Consider the following 25,478-nt stretch of genomic DNA (forward strand, 5'->3'; position numbering starts at 1 on the left):
TAATCAGATAAAACCTGCCTTGCTATCTCATAGGTTATATAGAATAAAAGTTCGATTAAAAATAAAAAAAAATCGAGCTACTGATATCAATTTAGGTCCCATAGTGGTAAAGTTGGTGCATAACAACCCTAGAAGAACTAGAAAGCAAACTCATATTAATTTTGATTGATAAATAGTTATTATATATTTTCAATTGCTATTTGCAGTCTAATCAATCAAGATGCTAACGAGTCGTCCCCTGACGAAAGTTGGAACGTTATGAACGCGAATAAATTCCCATCCGGCGTCGCGGTGCCGAACAAAATCACCGCCGACGACTTGGCCAATGAACTGCTTTGGCTGAAGCTAGACCGCGACTATATTATTACAGAAAGAAATAAGGTACGTAACTTTATTGATTTATTTATAGTGTTATTGCACTGAGGATCTTTTACTGTGACCACGTGTGTACTCCATCAGAAGAATGCATGAAATGTCAACTTGGAAACTAAATTCGGATTCAGCTGCACTGTAGAGACACTCTTAAAATAAAGGTTCATTGAACAGTTTTTCTGTAACACAAACAAATATGTCAATATCAGCATCATTACAAATTACTCATAGGATGTAATACTGTGAAATTAGACTAATCAAACTGTGGTAACATCTATTAATTGGCGGATTTATAGAGATGATACCGAGGAAGCGGGATGGTTAACTATAATTATTTATGAGCAGGCTTAAACTCGAAAAATAGATCCTTTTGCTAATTTATCAATTCTCTAACATTTAAGTTGTTGAAGCCAACTCTATAATTCATTATTCACAAAATATCTTTAGGCAAATATGTATCCGTTAATTTGTAGATTGTATGTAAGATTACCATTTAATATAAATATTAACAAAACATGTAGCATAGTAGTATGTTGGATGTGTAAATTTTCAATGCAATTAACGGTTTATGAATTACCAAGGGCACCGTGTGGTAGTTAATGCCCATATCTTATCTCTAAAAGGAGGCTTGTCCCGGCAGTGACATGTATGGTTAGTACCAAAACATCGTAGATTTAGCTCATAAACGCCCACTGCAAGGCATAGTCCTCCGCCAATAATATCTACGCTAATAGATGCACTTCTGACCATCCTCCGGAAACTTATTTGAATGCAGTGGCAATGCTAATTAGCACAAATAGTGTTAATTATATCCAAGACTGCATCCTGGGAATCGAACCTTTCCGCTGTGCTGCCACTGGTCCACCACCAATATATATATATATATATATATATATTGCATTAATTCCATATAAAAAACAATTCTAATGATATGTCCTGGGCTTGCATCTACATAATAAACAATATTGGTAAGTCCAAGGGAACAATTTTTAATTGATGTATATTGTAGAAGCGCGAGCGAGAATTGGCCGAGTCCTTAGCGAGCAGCAGTGAAGAATACTTGAGGAAAGTCAGTGACTGGAATCAAACCGACAGTGAAGAAGCAAGCCTGACTAGTGCAAGGTATGTATATATGTGCCTACAATAAATTATTCGAAATTGCAAACCTTAGTTGCAAATTGTAATTAATCGTGTGTTTGGAAACTGCAATGTTTTCGATAATTTTGTCAACAAAAATATTTTTTCTGTTTAGACGACCCTCGCCTCAAATGTACCAGCGTAGTCTGTCCAGTTTGCTAAGCCTACCTCCTGTGCGACGGTCGCCGAGAGAAGCCAATCAAAACCGCCCCACGCAGGAGCAAAATTCTGAAGCAGGTACATAAACACTTTATTTTAATGCTTTGCACAATTCATTAGAGCTCTTTTTGTCAATTTTTTTGTCTCCGCTAGCTGTTAACGATTAAACTGAATTTGACTCTATTCTTTATATATTTTACAAGCAACATTGCTATGTATTAGATTCTACACAAAAATACAACAGTTGTAAAACATAATACTCAAATATTCAAAGTTGTATGATATATGTTTATGATTTGATTTAGTAATACTCTTTTAATAAAATAGTCAACACAACACAACAAAACATAATTTTTTTAGAAGGCTACACAGTTAGAAAAAAATACAGGTTAGATGCTCTGACCACGTCAACAAAAGAAGAAAAAGTCTAGTGAATCTACCGACAATAGTGGCAATGACTTATGAGTATATATATGTATATACATACATATATAAATATATACATACTTATTATCTATTTTTTTAATATTCAAAATAGAATCGCATCGCTTATCAAAAGGATTGATCTTATTATTTATTTATTTTTACGATTGATCCTATTATTTATTTACTCTTACTATGAACAATCACTCAAGCAATTAAGAACGAGACGCAGTCGCCGTGTAATTTGTAATAGTTTTTCTAAAACAAATTACAAACAAAATATGATCTAAGCAGAAGATCGTAAACTAAACATTTACTTCAATAAACTAATTACCATAAACACAATTAACAAAAAGGATTATATATAGTACTTAATTGTTAGTTAATTTGATGATTAGTTTTAAAATATTGAAAGTATAAATCTTAATGTAATTGCAGATAATTAAATAAGCCATTAAATTTTGAATATGATGTGGTAGGTTCAAAGAAAATTATCTCATTCGCATTTCTATTTCGCGTGAATAAGATGGCTCTCAAAGTGTGCGTTGTAACAGATCTACCAAAGGACAAACTTCATATTTATTGCTTAGCAGTTTTAGTGGCAACATCTGTGCTGGGATATTGTACTTTTTGTATTAAATTGTTGTTTTATTATTATGGTAAGTTACTTTTATTTTGAAATTTTCGTATAAGCTATACGAACCGTGGCCTATTTCTAAAGTCAAATATTATTAACAGATTAATGATTTAAATATATTATCAAAGGGTAATACAAAAGGGTTGGAATTTTTAATTTCGTTTCTAAATATGCCTGTATGAATTTTTGACTAGTATCATATAGTGAAAATGTTAGGAAATTAGTTAAATGGAATAAATAGAGATTTTTGTAAAACGCTTCTGGCGTTTTAAAGCTCTGGTCTACGTTGAATTATGTCGTAATAGTGCAATTAAATTAATTTTTGGTTCTAAACGAACTATTCTGGTATTCTTTTGACCATCACTATTGCTCTTAACATATGTACAAATCACGATGTATTATTTTACATATACTAATTACAATATAATTATTATTTTACGAATAGGTTCAATAAACAAGACAACTCTATAGAGTGTTATAACACTGATAAAAAATATGTAACTTCTTAAAGTTTGTTTTATGTCCCTGTTTATATAAATGTGTTCTATGTAGTGACAGACACATGATACTCGTAAATATAAGACATAAAAACAAACTCATTACGCCTAAATTTCATCTTCAAAAAGTTAACTGATCTTTCATGGGTCTGGGTGTATCCATACATAATAAAATTTCACAAGATATCTTGTACCTTCCATTTCTTAGCTTTAAATTTAAAGCTAAAAGTATATTATTACACGAGCAGTAGTAGCCCAGTGGTAAAGCTGAAGAACTCGGTAGAACTGAAACTTGAGATTAATGGGTTCCGGGTTCGATTTCCGGGATAAAATCTTATATAATTCACACTTTGTGTTTTAATTACATATGATTGTCACTGCTTACTGATGAAATGTGTGGTTTATCGATTCATTAGCAGGGTTAACTTTATATTCTAGACATTAAAAATGGTTAAGTTTCGTTTAAAAGAGCAACTTTTGAGTTTCTGGTCGGCTTTTCTCGGCAGTTTAAAATTCTGAGCCGATTGTAATTTACAATGTTAAAATAATCTACGATCCAAACCGACATACACACAAAACAACTTAAATGCCTACATGAATAAATATATTTTAAATTTGAATTGGTCAGCGTGCGTGATAGCGCAGCGAGGGGTGGAGTCCACAAGCAGCACCGCGCCGGCGCCTCCGGTGCGCGCCAGCCGCCGCTCGCCGCGCGCTTTGCCGCCCGACCTTGTGGAGCTGGACCGCCCTGACGCAGCCCCGCGCCCGTTGCCCGCACCGCTGCCCGAACGAGACATGTATGTTCAAATAATATCAACACCCTTGTCTCTAAACACTTAGACATACAATCATATGTGCATTGATGCATCCAAAGTTACAGTTTGATATGGCTTGCCAGGCACACCAGTGATGGCTCGTAGATAAGAATCAGAATCAGTGCGTTTTATGGTAAAACTAACATGGCCGTATATGATTTAATAACGTCGTGTACTATTCTGCTTGATTACAATATTTTAGTAATATTATAAAATAAATATTAGTAATTTATAAGTTAGTTTTGTAATTTTCACTGATTCATGGCATATGTGACATCTCTTTGTAGGATGTTGATCGCAGGGATGTTTTCGGAAAAATGTGCCTTGTTAGAAATCTATGGGGAAGGCGTATGTCCAGCAGTGGACATTCTACTGTTAAAATAATGATAATGATGAATGAATGTTAGCTTATTATGGGAAACCAATGTGGCCAAAAAAATTCAAAAATCAAATTACGAAAGAGATAGACAATGTGTGAGTAAAATGACAAACTATATCTGCTCGTGTGCAGGTAGACTTTGAACATAGCGCCTTTAGTTCCTTTTCTTAATTTATCTTAACAGATAGTTACCACCATGATTAAACGAAGTTACCTCCATTATTTATCATTTTGAATTGCTTTAGGTGCTCATTTGAATATCTGATCTATAATAAGAAAATTTTTACCTACATGTTTTACTTGTTGGTAGCCCATTTGCTGGCTGATGGTGTAGTTTGGATGCTCTATTTAAATGTGTGTTTTATAAGTATGTGTACTTCCGAATATGTTTAAACATCGCTATCACCAAAGTAAGAGTTCCATAAGGTAAAATTTAAATGTATACCTGGATAGATTGTTACATGTTAAGTTAAGATTTTTGTTATAAATTCGATGACAATAGTTATAGTTAGTTTTACCTTTAAGTTAGTTTATTGAATACAAGAAAGTTAATAACATTTTTTACTTAGAGCCAATGTGTTAATGTTAATAAATATTTCAGTAAAACTGATTCTGTGGTGGACATGAACTTCTGCACATAATAACATTAAAGACGAGAGTCATATCGGCGAGCCATCATCTTAAGAATTAGGATGTAACTACTATTAACACTCTAAAAACTCTCTAATCTTTCCTTAATGCAGTAAAAACATTATAAAATACACTTAGTAATTAAATATTTAATACTATAATAGATTAGAAATAATAGAAAAAACTTTCGTGTAATTATTTTAGTGTGCGTACCGAAGCAAACGGAGCTCGGCGCCGTCGTAACTCGGACCCTGCACCCGGTGCTCCGGAGAGGCGGTCAGACCTGCGACCCGACTTACGACCGGACTTGCGGCCCGACCTGCACTCCGACTTACGGCCTGTGGACCCGCGCTCAACCGACTATATTGGACAAACGGGAAATGGACTTTTTCGTATCGCGGGACACCGGTATGGCATAAAAAACATAAACTTGAACAAAATTGTGTCCATAACCCTTAACTACCTAACAGATTAAATTATAAAACGTCACACATAATCTTGTTTTTTTACGTTGGACCTTATTGGCAAGTTAACAGTTGCTCAACGAGTCATGGAGAATGGTATACTAGAAATTTCTCTACGAGAACGAACCGGCAGTGAGTAGTCCGTAAACAAACAATAGTATCCAAAAAAAAACCGACTGATTAGCAAGTTGTTATGGCAGTGAGCAAGCCACACGACAGACAAAACTGATAGTGAAGCTTACTTAACACAAAAGCTTTACAGCCCCCTACTCTTTCAATTTTTGTAGACCAGACCTTATAATTATAAATATCTGATATCGTATATAAAATAAAATAATTTCAGGTTTCGCAAAGGCACGCGTTTCGCAAAAGGAGACAAGTGCGTGTACTGTCATCAAGCTATCGACGCATTCATCACTCAAGGTCAGCGGTGCATTGACTGTAAACAGCTTTATCACACCAAGTGCATACAGAATAAGGGCGTAATTACAATGCCATGCTCCAGTCCCGTCACAATATCGCCAAGAGGTCGACATAAATACAGAAAGAGAATGATTAAGGATTCCGCCTACAACTCCTTATCTGACCAGTCTAAAAGCTCGGCTAGTTCAAATTTCAGTCTCACTGGCACCTCCGAGTTTATGGATAGAACGGATAAGATAATATCTGACGCCACGGAATTGCAAGCAATGCAAAATTTCATCACAAAAAAGATTTATCAAATGGAGTCGTCAGAAAATGAAAAACAATCAGAGGTAATTGTTAAAGTTGGTTTATTAAATAATTCCAAAAAAATACAAACAATACAATATTCATATATTAACAGGTGGACAGGGTTTTCAAGCACGCCCTACGAGAGTTCAAAGACAATCTCGTCGCAACGTACAGTGTCGTGGAGACACGTGGATCGGCGCTCAAGTACAAAGATCTTATCGGAAACTTCCTGCATGTCATGGAGACGGTTTGTGCAAGAGAAGGATCTACTCTGTCGATTACGATGGGAGTAAACGCCTTCAGAGGGTTTATGGACGAGTTCATGAGTCAACATGAAACAGATAAAGCCAGGACTAAGCGAAAAAAGGATAAAAAGAGAAAAGTAATAAGTTTTAAATTTATTATATCGATTGAAAATATTTATCATTTGCGAATAAAAAAAAATGGAATGTCAATAATATGAATATTAATTTTTATGTGGTTACCTAACAGCACTGTAATATTGCAGGTGGATGAACCAATACAACACAAAGGACACACATTCATTCTGTGTATGATCAACATCCCCACAGAGTGTGAGATATGCAAGACTTTCTTCATGTGGCCCATAGAGCGTTCACTCATATGCCAAATCTGCAAGTTAACTTCCCATAAGAAATGTTACATGAAGGTAAAGCAAGATTTTGTCGATCAATATTTTTGTCAACAAAGCCTATTGCTATCACAAGGGTTGTTAGCCATTGTTGTGATTTAAATATATCGTTAGATTTAAGAGATTGTATATCCAAAAAAAAAAATAGTGCAAGCATTGACCTAAATTATTTATTTAAGGATAAAACACTAAAAATTTCTTTGCCAGGTGACTACACATTGTAGGAAAGATTCTGTGACGCCAAGCGCCGCTATTGTTGGTGCAGTCGATGCTGGTGGAAGAGAACAGATCGGAGTTCTTAAACGGGGAAAGGTTAGATAAAATATAAATTAAATAATAAATACAGGCTGGGCAAAAATTTTTGCACTTTTGAAACATGTGTAGAAATAAAAGTACAAATGCTATTTTGTTTATGATTTATTTACCGTAATTATCATTTATTAATATTTATTTTTTAAAAATTACATCGTCGAGATGTGCTCCGTCTCGCCGTTGGCACTTCTGTAATCAACTACGTAAACTTTGGAAAACTCGTTGACACATGCTATTTGCAAAAATTTTTGGCCCACCCACTTATTGTTAACATCAGTTTGAAATATTTCCAATGCCAATCCAAAAAATATAAAAGTCATGAAAATGGTAAATAATTACAATAATTGAGTTTTTAAAACTATTGCTTATACTGGCTGATTGGTTATAGCTTTAAAAGGATGACTGCGTAACTTATTTGCTGTCAGTATGTGTATGGAACTCTCTATCCAGTATCAGTAGTAAGGAATACCAAAATTCGGCACACTACGTATTGAAACTAATTATTGTTTACTACCAGAAGTTATTGGCATGTCACATACTAAGAAAAAATTATTAATGTAACATATCAGACTGATCACTGATCACTGGGAGATTGGAAACAGCTGTAAAAGCTTTAAAGATTTTTGCTGTTAATTTACATGTACATGTAGGTTCACATGGAAAATCTTTATTAAATTTCTATATACTCTAATCCACAGAACATTGAAATATTTGTTATTGACCTAAACCTAAAAGTCATACCTAAAATAATCATACCTAAAAGTCTGCAACACATAAAGTAGTTATATAGTATTTGAAATATCTAAATTGGAGGTAATTATAATATGCAAATATCATTATTACAGGTTTTCGGCGTTCCACTGGGTGAACTTCCGACCGGCGACGGGAACATACCCATTGTAGTGGACAGACTTATCACAACTATTGAAATGACGGGGTTGTATACAGAAGGATTGTACAGGAAGAGTGGACTTAGCTCTAAGGTACGTCAATTTTTATTACCTTGTAGATATACTATAAAGTGTAATTTCAAAACGATGACATTTAAATTAACTTTTATAAATTATAATCTATACTAGTTGATCAGTTATAGGTACAAAAACTTTAAAGGAGTAAATGTGAAGCTCATTTGCTATGAATCAATGTACAGAACCCTGCGATAAATATTGCACATCGACCTTTGAAAAGAGACAATCAGCTAATTTCAGCTTCGTAATACTTTTGATAATTATTTTTAATCTTAGTATAAAATACACCAATTTTTCTTTAAGTGCTGGCTTTAGGTTAGAGTAAAATAAAATAAAAAAACACGTTCACATTTTGTTTATTATATGTATATTTTTATGTGTATTATTTAGGAAAGTTACAACTGTACATAAATATACTCCTTTATATCTATTGTTAAAATAGGACATTTTAATAAAAATATCAAAAGAAGCACACAGCCCCTATCGGTATCTATACCGGACTGTTTGTATTTCGTGCGACAGAGATAACGTTCTACGAAGCCAAAATTTGGCAATAGTCTCTTTCCAAAGGTCGATTTTGCAATATTCTTTGCCGAGTCCTGTATAAAGCAACCTATTCAAAAACTATAGTTTCTGAAATAAAATATAACAATGATAAAATTGCAACGAAAGGCATTTTCAAAAGTTCGGACTACTCCATATTAAAATTAATTATCGCTGTCCTGTCCCAGACCAGAAGTTTGGTCTGTCGCATTCCAATAAAATTATTTAACGTAACATTTTTCAGAGTGATTACTTTATATAGGGGATAGAAAATAGGAGTAAAAGCTTTAAGCTTTTTGCTGAGTTTAATTTTTTTTTATTTCATTTAATTCACTTCGTTAAACCAGTACAAGTCGCATACTAGTAATAAGATTTTTTTTTATTTATGTCTTGATTGTAGTGATTAATAATTTTAATATTATGTCAGCAAAGTTAATCCAAATAACATTGCGTTAATTTGTTTGTTCGTCGATTAGGTGCGGGAATTGCGGTGGCTGCTGGACGAGCGGCCGCAAGAGGGCGTGGAGCGGCTGGACGCGTACGCGGTGCACGTGCGCGCCTCGGTGCTCAAGAGCTTCTTCCGCGAACTGCCCGAGCCGCTGCTCACGTTCGACCTCTACGACGACTTCATACTCGCCGCCGAGATATCCGATCCCCAGGTACTTTACACGTTTAGTCTGTGCCGGAGTAAAATATGCATGTGATTCAGGTTAAAGATATTTATATATTTAATAGTCGCCAATAAAGTTTAGTTAATGTATAAAAAAAACAACAATTCGTTACACGGCGCAGAAACGTGATCACTGCTAAGCTTACAGTTACTTTATGTCTCATGAAAAGGGCTTTATATGGGTTTCATAGACAAATGTAACTGATATAGCCCAACGGATTTGTTTATTGAAGTAGCAATGCGCGAGCCACACCACACAACAGATAGCCACTGACCAGAGTGAGTGCACGAACCGGCAAGTGCAGCATACTTACAAGGTGGACTAATGATCTTGTTAAGATTAGCAGTCAAAGTACAGGCTTATTACATGGTAAACTATGGCACAGGCCATATATCTAGTGGTGGACTTACGTCTGAAAAGATGACAATGAACTGTTCTTTAACATCTGACGATTTTTATGGATGTAGTATTAAATTCTTCAATTTTATGGGATACTATAATAAGGTATAAATATATGAATTGTTATTTTAATATATTTATATATGCTTCGTTATCTTCTAGCAATGTAATCATCATGAATTATTTTTTGTAGGAGAGAGTATCGAGTATATTTACCATTCTGAAAAAGTTGCCCAAACCTAACTTCGACCTAGTGGAGAGGTTGATATTTCACCTGGCGAGAGTGGCTTTAGGCGAAGATCACAACAGGTAAACGAACTTTGAATTATTTTATTAAAAGCTATTTTTTTTATAAATGAACATATCATATCAATAGCAACAATTTTTATTGGATGAGAAAACGATTTAAGGCAGTTACCAGATACAAGCTTGAAGAAGTAATGTAAATGTTTATGAAAAGTAATAAGTGCAACAATTTGTCAACATAAAACATTTGAATCTTAATTCAATGACACACCCGATCCCGTTAATTCCACTACGCTTTGTTGTGACTGCTTTAAAAAGTCTAGCCTAACATTTTCGTCCAACAATTTTTTTTAACATTACAAATTTCGTTTTTTTTTTTAAACAAACTATTTTTTTCGTGTTTTTATTAGCGAATAAAATTAATATGATTGTGATTTATTCCAGAATGGGTCCTAATGCGTTGGCAATCGTGTTCGCGCCCTGTATCCTCCGCACGCATAAGGTGCAGCCCGCGCAGGATTCGCTGCACGACATTGCGCGCCAGACCGCCTGCCTCGAGGCCATACTTGTCGACAAAATGCGCACCGTTAGTTATTACTATTATTCCCTCTTAATCTTAGAATTAAGTGATTTTCGTAGACAGCAAACGTGACGACATCTACACAAGCACATGCAATTAAAAACTGCATATAATGGTACCTTATTGACATTTGTCCGACATAATGAAGACGAAGTCTGTTACTTTGACGACGAAAATTAAGTATTATGAGATTGAAAGGTATAAGCTCGCTGTTCCTCACAACATTGTCAAAAATGTTATCTGTTTCACCATTCCATGAGTAAATTAATTAAGCTGAATTTTCTATAAGTCGTTAAGACAATATAGTACACCCAAATCTTTTTTTTTGTACAGTAGATACGTTGCTTATAAAGGCATTCAAAAATCGTGTAAAACATATATATGTGACATATGGTTAATTTGAGGATACACGTCAATAACTAAAATAATGTGTAAAAAGAAAAAATAACTAAATATTTCCCAAAAAACCACGCTACATAAGTATTTATAAAACACAAACATTTCCTTGTTATTACAAAATTATAAAAATAACCATGCCATTTGAATCCAAGGTTTTGGAATGTTTAATCCATAATCGTCTCTGTAAATTCCCGACTAAAATAATCTTCTTAATCGCACAATTAATATCGCACAAGGTACACTCACAGGGGAGTAAGTTAACAGTTCTTGCTCTTCTTGATTTTGGTAATGCCTTCAACACCATTGATTTTGAATTCCGGCTCGGCATATTGAGTTCTCTTAACATATCTCCAATGGCAGTCACGTGGTTTCGCAGCAACCTGTCTGGACTCCGACAGCAAGTTTCCATTAACAACAATTTTTTCTCTTCTTGCGCTACAACAGCCGGCGTCCTGCTGGGCGACGTTCTATGTCCTCTTCTCTTTACACTAACTAATGATAACAAACATGCAAGTTTATTACGGAGTGCTCCAAAAATGCTATCGTCTATAGATAGGACAGATACGTCCAGCACAAATGTTGGCTTTCAAGAATGTTCTTAATGGTCTTTGTTGTTTTTTTTGCTGTTATTAAGTCTTATCAGCAAGCTGTACAATTAAAAAATATTTTTGGGGACTCGCGCTAGAAAAAAAATCTTGTAAGAAAAAGTTGCGTGTACATGGTATTTATGAGGAAGTTATGACACCAGGTACGGGGCATGCTGCAAGACATCGCGACGCTGGACACGGCGTGCCACACGGCGTCGCACCGGCTGCGCTCGCTGCGCTGCACCGCACATGCGCCGCGCGCCGAGCAGCAGCTGCTCGAGGGACACATCAACGAGATACAGAAGGAGAAGGAGATCCTCACCAACAACCTGCCGACTCTCATAAGGTTAACCAACATAATGTCTGCTTGTGTTTTTCATATAGAATGTCTACTACTAGACATATGTCAATATTGTTTCCTTCATCAAAAAAGAGACTATGTATTAAAATAAAACTTGGTAGGTGTCACGCTCTGACAAATATATATATATATATATATATATATATATATATATATATATAAAGTAAATTTTGGTTAAGAACTTTTCTTTGATTTAATTACGGCACTTTCTAAAAATATATTATTACCGTGTATAGAGCTACGTCAGACGACGACCTGCTGTCTACGACAGATCACGACGGCGAGTTCGGCAGCACAGACGACCTGAGCACGGGCTCGGCGTCCCTGCGCTCGCAGCGCCTGCTGCACCGACAGCTCTCCTCCGATGACCCCATCATGGTGTAGCAAAAGAATTGTCCTGGAAATCCATCAGGATGTGGAAAGGTGACTGCGAGCTACAGATTGTGACCTGAACTAGAATTAAGGCGCTCATAAATGCAATGGACTTCTGGCATTATTAGTTATTCAATTACATTCTGTTATTCCACAACCAATTGGAATTATTGTGACATATTACCTATTGTTACATAATAACTGTAATTTTTATACAAAACGCGTTTATAAATATAATAATGCAAATAATAAATAAAATCTACCAGATTTTTTGAACGTTACAATTTATATAATCAATTTTGTTTTCAATCTTGGAAACTTAATTTGTAATTATTTTTTAAATAGATCAATAAATTTAGACTTTTTTTGAAATGTGACATTAAACGTTATGTATATTTTTATTATTAAAATTAATTGTCCAATTAATTCAATACACAAATTTTACTGCTTATATTTCCATGTAGGTTTAATACATATACACATATTTCGTTTATCCAGACAGTATTCACGTAATATTTGTTCATGAACATTTACGTTACATATAAATAACTGACAAATAACGCTTTTTATTTTTCAGAAATAAAATGAACAAGAAACTGAGTAAGGCTGCATTATTGATACGGAGAAATACGAGAAGTACATGTTAACCCCAGTTTTTATCTTTCAGATCTTGCCTTATTTTACATACTTGCTCATATTTAGTTTTACTTTTAAATTTGAAGTATAAAGTGGCTTCCCAAGTGGATTTTGAAGTTTTATGAATGATTGTAATTGTTTAAGAGCTTAACGTTGTGTACCTAGTGAGACTTATTCAAGGTACATATTAGATTACCAATAAACACAAATATGAGATTATTGTTATTGTAACATATTGTCTTGGATATGTTTTATATTTATTGAAAATTTGTTATTGGATCGTGATGTGATTGTTAACTAAGCCATATGTATTTTTCGGAATTTTTAGCTATATATAATTTACTGTTTAATTGTTAATATTACACATATTATACATCTTATCAATGATACACTTTGCACTGGTTGTTTTAATATTGCTATAGCAAAAATGGGTTATTTTTTATCATTCCCAAATAAAATGCATATTTTATTTTCATCGACATAAATATCATTTAACGTAGGGTAACATGCCTGAGAAACCATTACTGACGAGGTGATGTTTATTTTGTGATAAAATTTAAAATCTGCAATCTTGTATACTTATGCATCTTCAGTTATGCAGTACCAGCACAGTTCGCAGGTTACTATAGTAGCAACAGAATACTTTTTATATTTCATGTATATTACTATTCTAACACAAATTTGTAACAAAATTATAAATTTGTTAAATTAAATTTGGGTGGAAATTACACTTGAATATTGGTTACGCGGAAAACTGCGTTGGTTGACCGCTGTTGGGAATCGCCTTCGCAAAATTAGATATATTTGACGCAGACATTTTTGTGAGCCAATGCACTCGCAATATGTTAGGTGTTATTTGTTGAAACAAGTACAATAAAAAAAGCCAAATCATCAAAATTTTTTAGCAAGAAATAATTGTGTTTATTGAAATTGATGAATTGAGTTTCAATTTTTTTTATTAGTTTTGTTCTCATAATTTACGATTGGTGATATCTATACTTGTTCGAGGAACTCTAGCGTTGTAAAAGGGAGTCATACATATACTGGTAATTATAACTCAAAATTTTCTACAATGTTAATCCAGTTTCATAACCAGCAGTACCTTGCTTTTATTTTCTATTATTATCTAAAAGACTGTCTATTATTAAGCTATTGAATGTATTGTTAAGTCACAAATACTATGTACCCCCTTCTTAATAAGTCTATGTATAGTATAGATACCTTCTTCATACAACGAACTATTCTGTGAAAAAACTTATGAATTGGAAATACTGCTTTAAACGCCAAACCTCAACTATAGACTTAATTTGTATTGTTAGTTGTTACTTTTATAATAGAATCTCGGTTCATGACAATCTGTACTTGGTAGTGCTAAATGGTAAGCTTTGCGCAAGTGAACAACAAATTCACTGCTAGAGTCGCCCGTGCGTTAAATTCTTTTAATGTGGTTGTGTCACAGTAACTTATACTGAATCTTCTGTGCCTTCACTAGTTTGCTTTCAGCAATCCACGTCTAGCAATGTTAGCCGTTTGCTTAATGTTAGTGATGTTTATATTACAATATTGTTATTGAATCGTAAGTCGCATGTTTTGATATTTTTGTGGCGGTGTTTTATATAAGAAGTTAAAATGCTATTTGCAACATATGTAGGTATCTTGTTAGCGACATACTCATACTGGAAGTCTTAAGTTATGTAAAGTAAATGTGCAATGTGACATAAAAGTCATCAAGCTAGGTGTGCGTATATGTAGATAAGTTCAAAGGTCTGTCAAGGATTCTGTAAATATGCTGCTGCGGTACTGTTAGTGTCTGCTACGGTCCTGTTACAATAGTAGTAAACTTTAGCTGTTACACCATCATTTGCTACTGTCAATTCTATTTTTAGTACTGGTGCAGATATTTTGATTTACATATAAACAGTATTTGAAAAATATCACAATAATAAAATATTAATATGAATAAACAGTATGAATCATAACTGGAAATAAATTGTAATTCAAAAATAAAACAGGCTTCTAGGCCCTTTTATATTATATTTTTTTAACAGAATATGGTCATGTCTTGTAGATATTTAAAAATAAACTTATTCTCCAAGGACCAATTCTGCCATTCTTTTAATAGAAATTTTAATATTGCTGTATCTGTCGATTATAATCTGTATTATGTATAGAGTAAGTTAAGTAATTTGTATATTATTTCACTTTTAGGACTCTATGATGTCAATACAATGAAATGTAACCAAACCATTAAACTGTATACAAATAAAAAAATAAACAATTGCTGTAGAAAAGTATTTTATTAATTTTCTAGCTTTCTCCACATGTACAAAACTGTCAGGATTCAGTCTCTTGCATGCTAACTTCCTGCTCCCATGGCAATGTTCCAATTGGACATTTAGACCAATCATGCTCAGTCAAAGCAAGCTGCCATTTTCCACAAATCTGTTGCATTGGACTTGGATTTACATGTGTCCCGTTATTGCTTTGGAGTGTTTCACAAATGTCATAAGGTTCCATGTCGATAAAACAGGTGTCTTCTGTAGCTGCTTTTACATCATCTATGGTAAAAACTTTAGAAGTCACAGGTTGTGACAGAGGCTTCCTTGGAGATGATATCAATTTAGCAAGTCTATGTATCCTCTCCTTCATATTTGGGGGCATTTTCGGGTTAATTAGATTTAGAATATCTTTTATGAAGTAAACAAGATATTCATTATAAGTTGAAATTATTGGCAGTACAAAATTTATATCAGTCAAGTCATTAGGAACTGGTTTAAAAAAGTCTAACAAAATACCACGGCCCTTTTCATTTGGAAACCTATGATAGAATAATAATTTGAGATCTTTTCTTTTTCGTTTCTCCAATTCATTAGCCTGCTTGCTGAAAAAGATAAAGGAATTACAATCAATTTTAACTATTATATATACATATCATAGACACTAATATATTTACTGTGCATAATAATTTTCATTAATAATTTTAAACTGAGATTCAATTTGTTACTTAAACAACATGTGAACAATTTTTTTCTTAATGTCATGTAAAACTTAAAAAATGCTCACTTTTATTGTATATGTTGTTTGTTTTTGTATATCTACATTTGTCATACATTTTTGTTACTTATCTAAATGTTGTCACTGTATAAGACAACATAATTTTTAGCACAATCCATATTACACAATATAAGGATCACCTAACTCATACATGACATTGTTAAAACATTAATTTGTTTATCAATGCTATGACAATAGCACATTTTGTGTTTATAATATTAGTTTTGAACTTATTTTAAGTACTTACTCATTAATTGTCTTGACAAACCGGGATGATTTTTTCAATGCCTTTAAAATCTGTGAAACCCACAAAGCAGCTAACTTTCGTTTATTGGTATTCTCATCAGAGTTTTGTGATATTTTTATAAGCTCTAATATAAAACTTTGGAGTAAATCATTTTTATGTAAGAATGTAAGTAAAACCTCAAAACAATGAATATAATGTTTACTGAGAGAGGACACATTTCTTGCATTACCACCATTCAGAAACTGTAACAACTCCAAGGATAAAAATAATGAATCATTACCAAGAAGAGCTTTATTTACATGACTAATTGTATTTTTAGATTTCAAGAGACGCTTAGAATTCACATTAAGTTGATTAATTAATGACTGAATAGAGACCTCTTTCAAGTTTGTTAAATCTATAGGCTGTATAAATAAGTCTTGAATGTCATTCACTATTGCTTTTCTCATATCGGCGTCGGGTATGTCAGCTAGACTTTTTATATTAAGTTTCGAATGTGCACAAATACTTAATGAAAAACAAAAATTCATTAAAGCTGTTATTTTGTTTGCATCATTTTCATCTGAATCTATTTGTCTGCACACATAATCATTAACGATTTCTTTATGCTTATCCCAGTAATTATTCTTCAACCAATGTAAGCTAATCGATGTCGCTTCTCTGAGCAACTCGATTGAGGGTAGACTGTTACCATGTGCAGTATCATGACGTAGATCAATTATCCAGTCGGGAACGCCCAAGTTCTTGGCTGCTGCGTACAAACTATTACCCTTAGCAGTTTGGGAATCAAGCATATGGTTTACAAATCGCATCAAGGCTGTAGAATAAGCTAAGCGGATTATTTGATCATTAACGGTGTCGTCATTTTTAATGTCTTGTACATGAACTTCCAACAATGTAAGAGTAGACTCGATACCCGAAGGTAGGAAAGGATTTCTTGATTTCCAAATTTGCAACGAAACAAGAGCTTCTTCTTTAGTAAAATTTGTCGATTCCGAAGAAAAGATATTCATATAAAGTTTATGCCATTCCCTACTATTTCGCCAAGGCACTACGTTATAATATCCACTCATGTCTATAGTTCTACAAAATTGTGACTCAGTTTGATTTCAAAATGCAATTATATTCAATTTAAAATGTAAAAGATACCTTAAGAGGTTATGTTTTTCACGTTAGAACATCGCGTAACGGTATTGCCATTTCTGTAAGCTTGTATAAAGTACAAAAGTAGCCAGTAATACCCTTTATTGGAAACTTATCGAACATTTTTCCCGAGAATAATATTAAACTCGCTGTTACTGTTCTACTTACGAGAATTTTCCTTCATTTTATATTAGAAAAATCCTAAAAAACACAAGGTGTAATATTACCTGTAGAAGCCGAATTTAATTGAAAATAAATAACAAAATACAGGTTTATTCGGTGAGGGCGACAAGATATGGTTAATCTTACATTTTGCTTTTTCTTCATATATAGAGTGGTAAAACCCACCGTGCAAATAATAAATATCGTAATGTTTTAAACATAATTTAATTCTTGACGCCCACATTTATATGCATATTGATATCTATAATATTGGGATAATATACTTATTTACATTTTTGTTGTATCTCGTTTAGATATTCATTAACAAAATCATATTTATATTAAGGTATGTAAATTAACCATTTAAATGTATATTTACTTTGATACTTCGCGCCAGTATAATTCCTCTATGCTTAAAGTATTGTTATAATAGTTGTTGTTTGGTTAAAATCAATTAAACAATAATTAAATGGACTTCGTTAAATTGACCGTGGAAGTTAGAATTGAATTGATTTTTTTATATTACATTGATGACATGACTTTATGGTATATTATAAAAATCAAAAACCATTAACTTAAGACATTGTGATATTTTCGATAATGTTTCGAAGCTTCCTGAACGCTCAATTGGGTTTTTAATGCGAGAATAAATCCTTTTCATGGAAAAATATAGCGCATGTTTCTTGCTTATACATGTCCATTCATCAAATATCTTTTACCTTTATTCATAGTATATACTATTATAAAAAAAAAAACTAGTTTGATTCAGTCCTGAACACAGCCCAGGATATAATAAAGGTTTAATTTGTTTATGACATTGTGTTCTTGTTTAGGATTGCAAACTCACACTAAAGTACAGGAGTTACTGTACTATTAACGACCAAGTAAATTGAACATCGGAGATAACTCTCAACTGATATATTTATTGACAAATTTTAGAATCTTTGGAAAACGGATAGCTGGGAATAAAAAACAAAACACATAGAGCATTTTTTTTAATAAAAAATCGATTCCAAAGCAAAAGTTTATATTTGTTAACAGTCAAAACGCCACATTATACTAGTCTATTATCATTCTTTGATCATATTTCACGTCTGCGCGATGATATGTTTAAATTAGCAATTTACATTACATTTTACGGTTTATTATAAGAATCAACAGTTTTTGAATAACCTATCAAATTCTTTTACATTAAAAAAACGTCTATTGCAATGAATCAAATATTTAAAACTTAGGTTTACAATTCTTAAGTCTACATATGATTTAGTACAATTATTAAAATTAAATGTTAGTTAAATTTGTGATAAATCTGACAAGAACATACAATTCAATTATTCCATATAGTGTTGATAACTTAATTTATTTTAACCATGTTTGTGGTCTTTGTCCAGGATTAAATTTTTATATTAATTGTAATCTCTATAACTATTGCTTATTTTGATACTGGTACAAAATAAATAGTGTGGCGTTTTTACTGCTGAACTATATTCATAAATGCACATTTTACTAAGGTTTTGGACACAGAAAAAAAAATTATCGAGCAATTGTCATATAACAAATTAAAATGAATAAGAAAGTATATAGTTGATCAAAATCAAATGCGAAACAATATTGGTAACATTTTATCATTACAGTTTACACTTGCCTTACATTAAACTTGCAGGTGTCGTCATGACGTTGTAAAAATAATATTCGTTGGGTAGTGCGCATGGTCGACGGAGCTACCTCTACACATACAAAGGAACATTATGAAATAACTACGTTTCCGATATAAAAGAGTAATCTTAGTATGTACCGTAATAAATATCTATCAATATATACTCTTGATCAACAGATATAATTTAAAATAGGCAATAATATTATACGAATTTTTAAATCTATTAACATTATCACAATATGAGTTTCGACGACATTATGCCGTCTATTTAAAAGGTATGTCTCGTTTGTAACCTCCTGAATATTTACAAACAATGCTTCCGCTATTGTATATTGTACATTTCGTCTTTTTATTGAAGATCACCTATTTATAGTGGAGATACCAATAACTATGTTCGCGGGACGCCGCGGACCGGCGCGTAAGTACAGTTTACACGCGAGACCTGAACGAATGCCGACGCTCCCGCACAACACGCCGCCTATTTATACAAGTAACCTTCAAGCACACAACTCACTCACACCACATATGAATACTTCGACTTATGCTCACTATCTTCACCGTCGCGTATATACACGAACATGATATATACTCGTGCTACCCGAGAGAATGTGCTTCCATGAACCACGCTTCTATTCCCAACGTCCTAAAAAAAATCTCTTGCCGTAATCTTAAATAAAACCACATAAACTGATCGTTCCTATACTGCGGTGTTGATGCTACGAGTAAACAAACACACGCACTAATCGTTCGCAAACAATTGTTCACATATGCGCCGTTCATAAATCGACTGAATCCAGGTCCTGTTTAGGTGCACGCGGCGAAGGCGGCGTAGGGGGCGACGGAGTTGATTGTGAAGAGGCCTGCGAGACAGGGGGCGTGGATGGGCGCGGATGGAATTTTCCAGGTAAGGAGGCGAGTGCAGAGAGGGCAGCATCCGCGTGGGGAATCCGTCTCATTATCTTTCCGGAGGTGATAAGGCGACCGAATCCTTCCTGGTGGGCGAAAGCGTAGCCCGAGCGGACGGACCGTCGGGCTCGGCGGGCGGAGGGCGTGCGCGGTGCTGGTGCCCCGGCCCTCCAGCGCTGGCGTGCCCGCAGCCTCTCTGCCAGCGTGGGTCGCGTCCACGAACTTGCCAGGCGCCATGAGACCACCGGCACCATCAGAATTATCATCTGCAACCGAATTTAAATTATTATCTCAATTAATACACTAGAATCGATAAATTTACTAATGTTACATTGTACAGGGTTGATTGTTGGATAATTTGTACAATATTGGTCTAAAGCTTTTACACATATAATCAATCATCATGTATAGCGCTATCGAAACCGTTGCATCGCCCCCTTACGAATGAATGCTATACTTGCTGTAATAATAAATAACTTCACTGAGTTCAAAATTAGGTAAATTCTTTATATGGTATAGTATTTATATATTTTATGTTTTATATTTTGAGATTGATTTTTATAATTTTAATAAATTATTGTCTTCGTTATATTTATTATACAATGTTGCGGTTTATTTTTGCTTCGTGGGATTTTTTTTTTGTTTTTAGTTCTGTAATTATTAGTACGACTTTTATCATGTTATAAATATAACGAAAGCATTGCCTTCGTTATATTTATAACATGATGATCGACGCTAGTTTATTTCTGCTAGAAAAAATGAAAGTTAACTTACAGTGAGTACGGCAGTGAACCAAAAAGTGGCCTGCGTGAGCGCGACCGTGAGCGAGCCGACGTAGGGGCCCCCGATCACGTAGTTGTAGAAGTAGTCCAGCACGAAATACGACACCAGCGAGCCCCATATCGTGATGTGGTTGAACACCGTCCAGTACGTTGTGTCGAGCGCGATCTGAAACAAATGTCCATTACTAAACTTTACTTTTCAATCATTTGGTTTACCTTTAATTCTTAAAGATCCTTAATGTCCTCGAGAGACATAACTATGATATACTTTAAGTTTCTACATTTAATTTCTTCTATGTCATCAACAAAGTACTGACAACAACTAGAGAATAAGAGAAGACAAGGTTCGAAAATGAATTCCGTTACATATTCAAGACAAACACTATGCAATGTTTCCTTAATGTTTAGTCTGGATTTTTTTGCCTTCTAACAAATCTTCATACTAATGAGAACAAGAACTCTTGTTATCGTTTTTAAAATCAAGTAATTTAGCCACAGGTTAAGGGTTTCCCGTTTTTGGAGCAAAACCGAATAGGACGAGAGAGACGCAGGCTCTTTCTTGATTTTATAGGATATCTATGGGGAAGGCTTAAGCAAAGCAGTAGACTTCCTCCTACGACTAAAATGACGATGATAAGAATTTAATGTTAAATTTTAAATCACTTTCTGAATAACCCAGGATTTTTATAATATATCTAATAATATATTGTTCATATATATTTTTGCATAACTATAATGAGCCATAAGAAGAATTATCATTATTGTTAATTTATTGGAAAAAAAGTTTCGTTGCAGCCAATGTATGCACTTTACCTGTGTAGTGTTATCTATAATTAAAATTGTTGCAACCACACTACCCAACAGCATGTGATCCGACAGAATCTTGCCGTCTGGTGCCAGCCCGTCCTTGTAAGTACCTGAAAATTAAATTGTTAATTTTTAGCAACATATTAATAACCTTATTAATTGATTGATTGATGCTTAACTTAGTTTGACTTTACAAAAAAATAAAAAAACATATACTACCAGAGTTTATGAAATCATCGCGTATAATTCATATTTTTCATTTTTTTTTAGTTTTTCTGCGTCACTCACCATAAGGTATAAGAAAGAGGACAAGCGAAGTGAAACATCCGTGCAGCGTGGACTTTATGAACTCGGTCTTATTGAAGAGCTGACTGGTGTGGCCGGGTGCGTACAGCTTGGGGAACTGCAGCGCGGTGGCATCCGACACGTCCTGCTCGAACACGCCCAGCGCAAGAACTGGCAGCGACGTGTAGAACAGGTTATACACGGAGATAAACATCTCGTCGAACACCGTCTGTAATAGTAAAGCAAGCTTTATTCCAAGTCTTTACCTGTACATCAGTAATCGCAGTTTATGATCTCGCTTGTCTATACAAGTGTATCTATGTCGGCCAACTTGAATTCCAGGGTTTTTTTCATTACAACAATGTTTTTCGTACGAAACCTACATTTTTAATTTTACGGTATCCGATATCTGACGATAACAAAAGTTTAATTTTATTGACTTACCTGTGCGCTGAAACCGCAGAAAAATGCGAACCAGAAATGGCAGACGGTGAACGCGAAGTTTTTGTAGAAAAAGTATCGCAGGAACTTGCACATGCGGTAGTAGGACCAGCGGCCGTGCACCAGCAGAAGTCGCTGCAGAAATCGAAACTGTGCGATCGAATAGTCGGACGCCAGGACTGCCTGCATGCCCTCCTGCCCCGATATCCCCACCCCTATGTGTGCCGCTGTAAAACACACACACGTATTATGACATCTTTTCTCATCATTCTCATCGAGAGAGAAAGAGACACACATATATATTTTAGTCCTTTTTAATCACTCAATTAATTAATTTATTATTAAAATTAATTGGTTTTTAAATTGAGTACATCTATTTGTCTTCTGTATCTACTGTACACAGGACTTTCAATTAATGTATGCTGAAAACTTCAGGAAACCTCCCCTCCCCAGTTATGTAGTATAGCTTCGGTACACATTAAGAAACATGGATAAACCTTTAATCATGGAGACATCATTAGCGCCATCGCCGATGGCTAACGTAACGGCTTTACGACTTTTCTTGATCAGTTCCACGACCATCGCCTTCTGCAGCGGCGTCACGCGGCAACAGATCACCGATCGACATTGTAATACCACGTCCAGAAATCTGTAAACAAGTAGTTTCATTTATTCAAAATTCATTTCTACTACAACACAATCAAGAAAAACCTGGATAGTTTTTTGTATTCATTTCTTTTCTTTAAGCACGTACGACACGTACCTGGGGCAGACAGTCAAACAGAATAAGGAAAATTTTGGGAAATAGGTTAATCGTCGAATACAACTCGACTGGGTAGCGTTCGGGAAGCTACGAAATAACTATTGTCCAATTTAGCTGTAGAGGAAAGAAAGTAACAGGTACAGCCCAGCGGAATAAATGGCTGCTTTAGCTGTAGCCTTAAGATACTAGAGTGGTAAACATAGCAAAGGACGTCCACTAACAAGGTAGACACACGACATTAAGGTCAAGACCCGTGGATGGCCTCAAGGCTTCTAACCGGCAGTGGACGTCTTACTGCTGAAAGGATGATAATGAAATGTGTTATATTATTATAAAAAAGAATAACAAAATTTGTAAGATTACATGAGTACCCCAAAGTTATGTGTTGAGGTTAGTGTACACTTACTTCTCCTCGAGTTTGGGATGCAGGCAGTGCACGAGCGAGTGTCCGTTGACGACGATTGCGAACCCGTTGGCGTCGTCGTTGCAATGCTCCTGCGCTTCCGACGAACACGCGCCGCCCGCACTGTACTCGTTACTGCAAACGTGTTGCACGATACACTATCTCCGTGTTACATTTGAATTATAGTCAACTGAATTCCTCGATAAAATAGAAAGAATCATTAAAGGCCTTGGATAGCTTTTCTGCGTTTATGAGCTCTAGTTCTTAAAAGATAATTAACAAGGGCAAATATAATCCATACTACAGTCCATTCACGTAAGAATGCAATAAATCGTCGTTCAAAATAACAAAGGCAACTTCACAGTGACCAACTGAAATTAAACTTCCGATCGCAAAGGCTAATTGGAAATAATTTCGTTGTTTACAGGTCGTAGCTGGCCAACAACGACCACTTAAAGCATTCTTAACGTGAACTATTTGTTATGTACATTTTAAACAATTCAAAACTCTGTAATAATCTTAGTCTCGAAATTTGATAGCAATTATTGCACTTCAGTGCAAAAGTATATTTTTATTTATTATAAATTTACCAAGTAATCTACAAAGTTATGTTCAATGATAAAGGAAATATTGTATAACAAAATTTAAGATTCACTTGCTTTTTGGTTATTTTATTTTCATCTTGAGTATGCATAGATTCATTATAGTTAAATACGTAATTAGGCACAATTTTAAAAATTAGTTTACAGTGATAAGCGAATAGTAAGAAGTGAGCAATTAGAAAAAACTAACTACGGGAACTTTACAGTTAGTATGTGCATACAAATATTATATAATTAGCTACCTTTTCTATAATAACTATGCTCGGGTACGTCTTCAGGAGTCCTGGCTCGGGGTGTTAGTTTATTTACATTAAAGGATTGGAAACCCACCTGTTCGTAAGGGCTTACCCGAGACGGAGCCTTGACTTATGCTGTCAATCATTTGAAAGTGCGAAAGAGAGGGCCGAACCAAGGCTCTATTGTTATTATAAGATCTTTGCGGTAAAAAAAAAGGTATTCATATACAGAGAGATAAGGTGTTAGAAAAATATTTTTCCGAAAATACATGCATTTCATATTCACATTTTTTACATTGACTACTACTTAAATAAAAAGTGTGTTGGTTTTATACTTAACTTTTTGTATATAGTAGCAGAGAATTTATATTTTAAATAATATTAGTTTAGTGAAAGTAAAATTTTTAAAACAGGTCACACAAAACACACTCACGGACAGGAAAAGACAGACATCACCGAGGAAAAGTAAGGCACGCACCGTGAACAACTACAGCATACGAACATACACTTCACTAACATCGACTTCGGAAAGCAGCTTAATGTTTATATAGCAGGCACTAATTTACTGTAATAACTGCTGCTAAATATAATAGCGTAATTATAATATTTTTTACTTATTACTTAAAAAAAAAAAGGTTTAAATGTCATATAATTGTTTCTATTGCGTAATATGAGGTTTAGGTGATATTATTAATAAAATTCGAAGTGTTCTGTGATGTCGTCTTCATTTAACGCCAGAAAACAACAGTAATTGCAGAATAATCCTAACTGTATTTATTGACTGTACTTATTTGTAATTAATAACTAGAGCTGGGTTTTAATATGTAGTTATTATTTTGGCTGTGAGACTGACTACAGCGCGTTGTTAATTATTAACCTTTAAATATCAATCATTGAACAAATCTATACTAAAATGTACACTTAGAATATGAATTTTATAAAAATAAAATATCGTTTATTCTGCAGGCATTTTGCATTGTTTAGTTTAATCAATATTGCTTAATGCGTCCCGAAAATTAAAATGTACTAAGTTGGTT

General features: G+C 34.2%; 3 protein-coding genes across 13 annotated transcripts in view; 1 reads left to right on the plus strand and 2 right to left on the minus strand.

The window, feature by feature from the left end:
* LOC137923414 (unconventional myosin-IXb-like) overlaps positions 1–12,368 on the plus strand; it is a 28,718-nt gene extending 16,350 nt beyond the window's left edge. For all 4 annotated transcript variants that reach the window (XM_068766660.1, XM_068766661.1, XM_068766662.1 and 1 more), the window contains 15 exons: positions 207–381; positions 1,382–1,494; positions 1,625–1,746; positions 3,854–4,022; positions 5,254–5,457; positions 5,857–6,268; positions 6,340–6,609; positions 6,736–6,897; positions 7,087–7,191; positions 8,037–8,174; positions 9,179–9,361; positions 9,966–10,081; positions 10,463–10,604; positions 11,746–11,930; positions 12,182–12,368. In XM_068766660.1, coding sequence (XP_068622761.1) covers positions 207–381; positions 1,382–1,494; positions 1,625–1,746; positions 3,854–4,022; positions 5,254–5,457; positions 5,857–6,268; positions 6,340–6,609; positions 6,736–6,897; positions 7,087–7,191; positions 8,037–8,174; positions 9,179–9,361; positions 9,966–10,081; positions 10,463–10,604; positions 11,746–11,930; positions 12,182–12,329 — 2,644 coding nt within the window. In that variant the 3' untranslated portion in view covers positions 12,330–12,368. The remainder of the gene's footprint in view (positions 1–206; positions 382–1,381; positions 1,495–1,624; positions 1,747–3,853; positions 4,023–5,253; positions 5,458–5,856; positions 6,269–6,339; positions 6,610–6,735; positions 6,898–7,086; positions 7,192–8,036; positions 8,175–9,178; positions 9,362–9,965; positions 10,082–10,462; positions 10,605–11,745; positions 11,931–12,181) is intronic.
* A 2,863-nt stretch (positions 12,369–15,231) lies between these two features.
* Positions 15,232–17,449, minus strand: LOC137923415 (uncharacterized). Its single transcript, XM_068766664.1, has 2 exons — positions 16,255–17,449; positions 15,232–15,834 (listed from the first exon to the last, which is right to left on the minus strand). The coding sequence occupies exons 1-2, from the start codon at positions 17,325–17,327 to the stop codon at positions 15,288–15,290; spliced, it is 1,620 nt and encodes a 539-aa protein (XP_068622765.1). The 5' UTR covers positions 17,328–17,449; the 3' UTR covers positions 15,232–15,287.
* Positions 17,450–18,532: 1,083 nt separating this feature from the next.
* ATP8B (ATPase phospholipid transporting 8B) overlaps positions 18,533–25,478 on the minus strand; it is a 77,102-nt gene continuing 70,156 nt past the window's right edge. For 3 of the 8 annotated variants that reach the window (XM_068766695.1, XM_068766694.1, XM_068766692.1), the window contains 7 exons: positions 23,607–23,738; positions 22,935–23,086; positions 22,441–22,664; positions 22,000–22,225; positions 21,718–21,821; positions 20,897–21,070; positions 18,533–20,388 (listed from right to left, as the gene is read on the minus strand). In XM_068766695.1, the coding sequence (XP_068622796.1) occupies positions 19,993–20,388; positions 20,897–21,070; positions 21,718–21,821; positions 22,000–22,225; positions 22,441–22,664; positions 22,935–23,086; positions 23,607–23,738 (1,408 nt within the window). In that variant the 3' untranslated portion in view covers positions 18,533–19,992. The remainder of the gene's footprint in view (positions 20,389–20,896; positions 21,071–21,717; positions 21,822–21,999; positions 22,226–22,440; positions 22,665–22,934; positions 23,087–23,606; positions 23,739–25,478) is intronic. The other 5 variants (XM_068766697.1, XM_068766696.1, XM_068766698.1 and 2 more) reach the window with 2 other exon arrangements.

The sequence above is a fragment of the Battus philenor genome, unplaced genomic scaffold (genome assembly GCF_028537555.1).
Source record: "Battus philenor isolate CCGP_79_NKW_IND1 unplaced genomic scaffold, ilBatPhil1.0.hap1 SCAF_21, whole genome shotgun sequence".
Lineage (NCBI taxonomy): Eukaryota > Metazoa > Arthropoda > Insecta > Lepidoptera > Papilionidae > Battus > Battus philenor.

Excerpts from the sequence above, each read along its gene's own strand:
- LOC137923415 (XM_068766664.1), bottom strand. The coding sequence starts at position 17,327 with ATGAGTGGATATTATAACGTAGTGCCTTGGCGAAATAGTAGGGAATGG. Across the intron at positions 15,835-16,254 it reads TTTGTCAAGACAATTAATGA|CAAGCAGGCTAATGAATTGG; the intron begins GTAAGTACTTAA and ends TATCTTTTTCAG.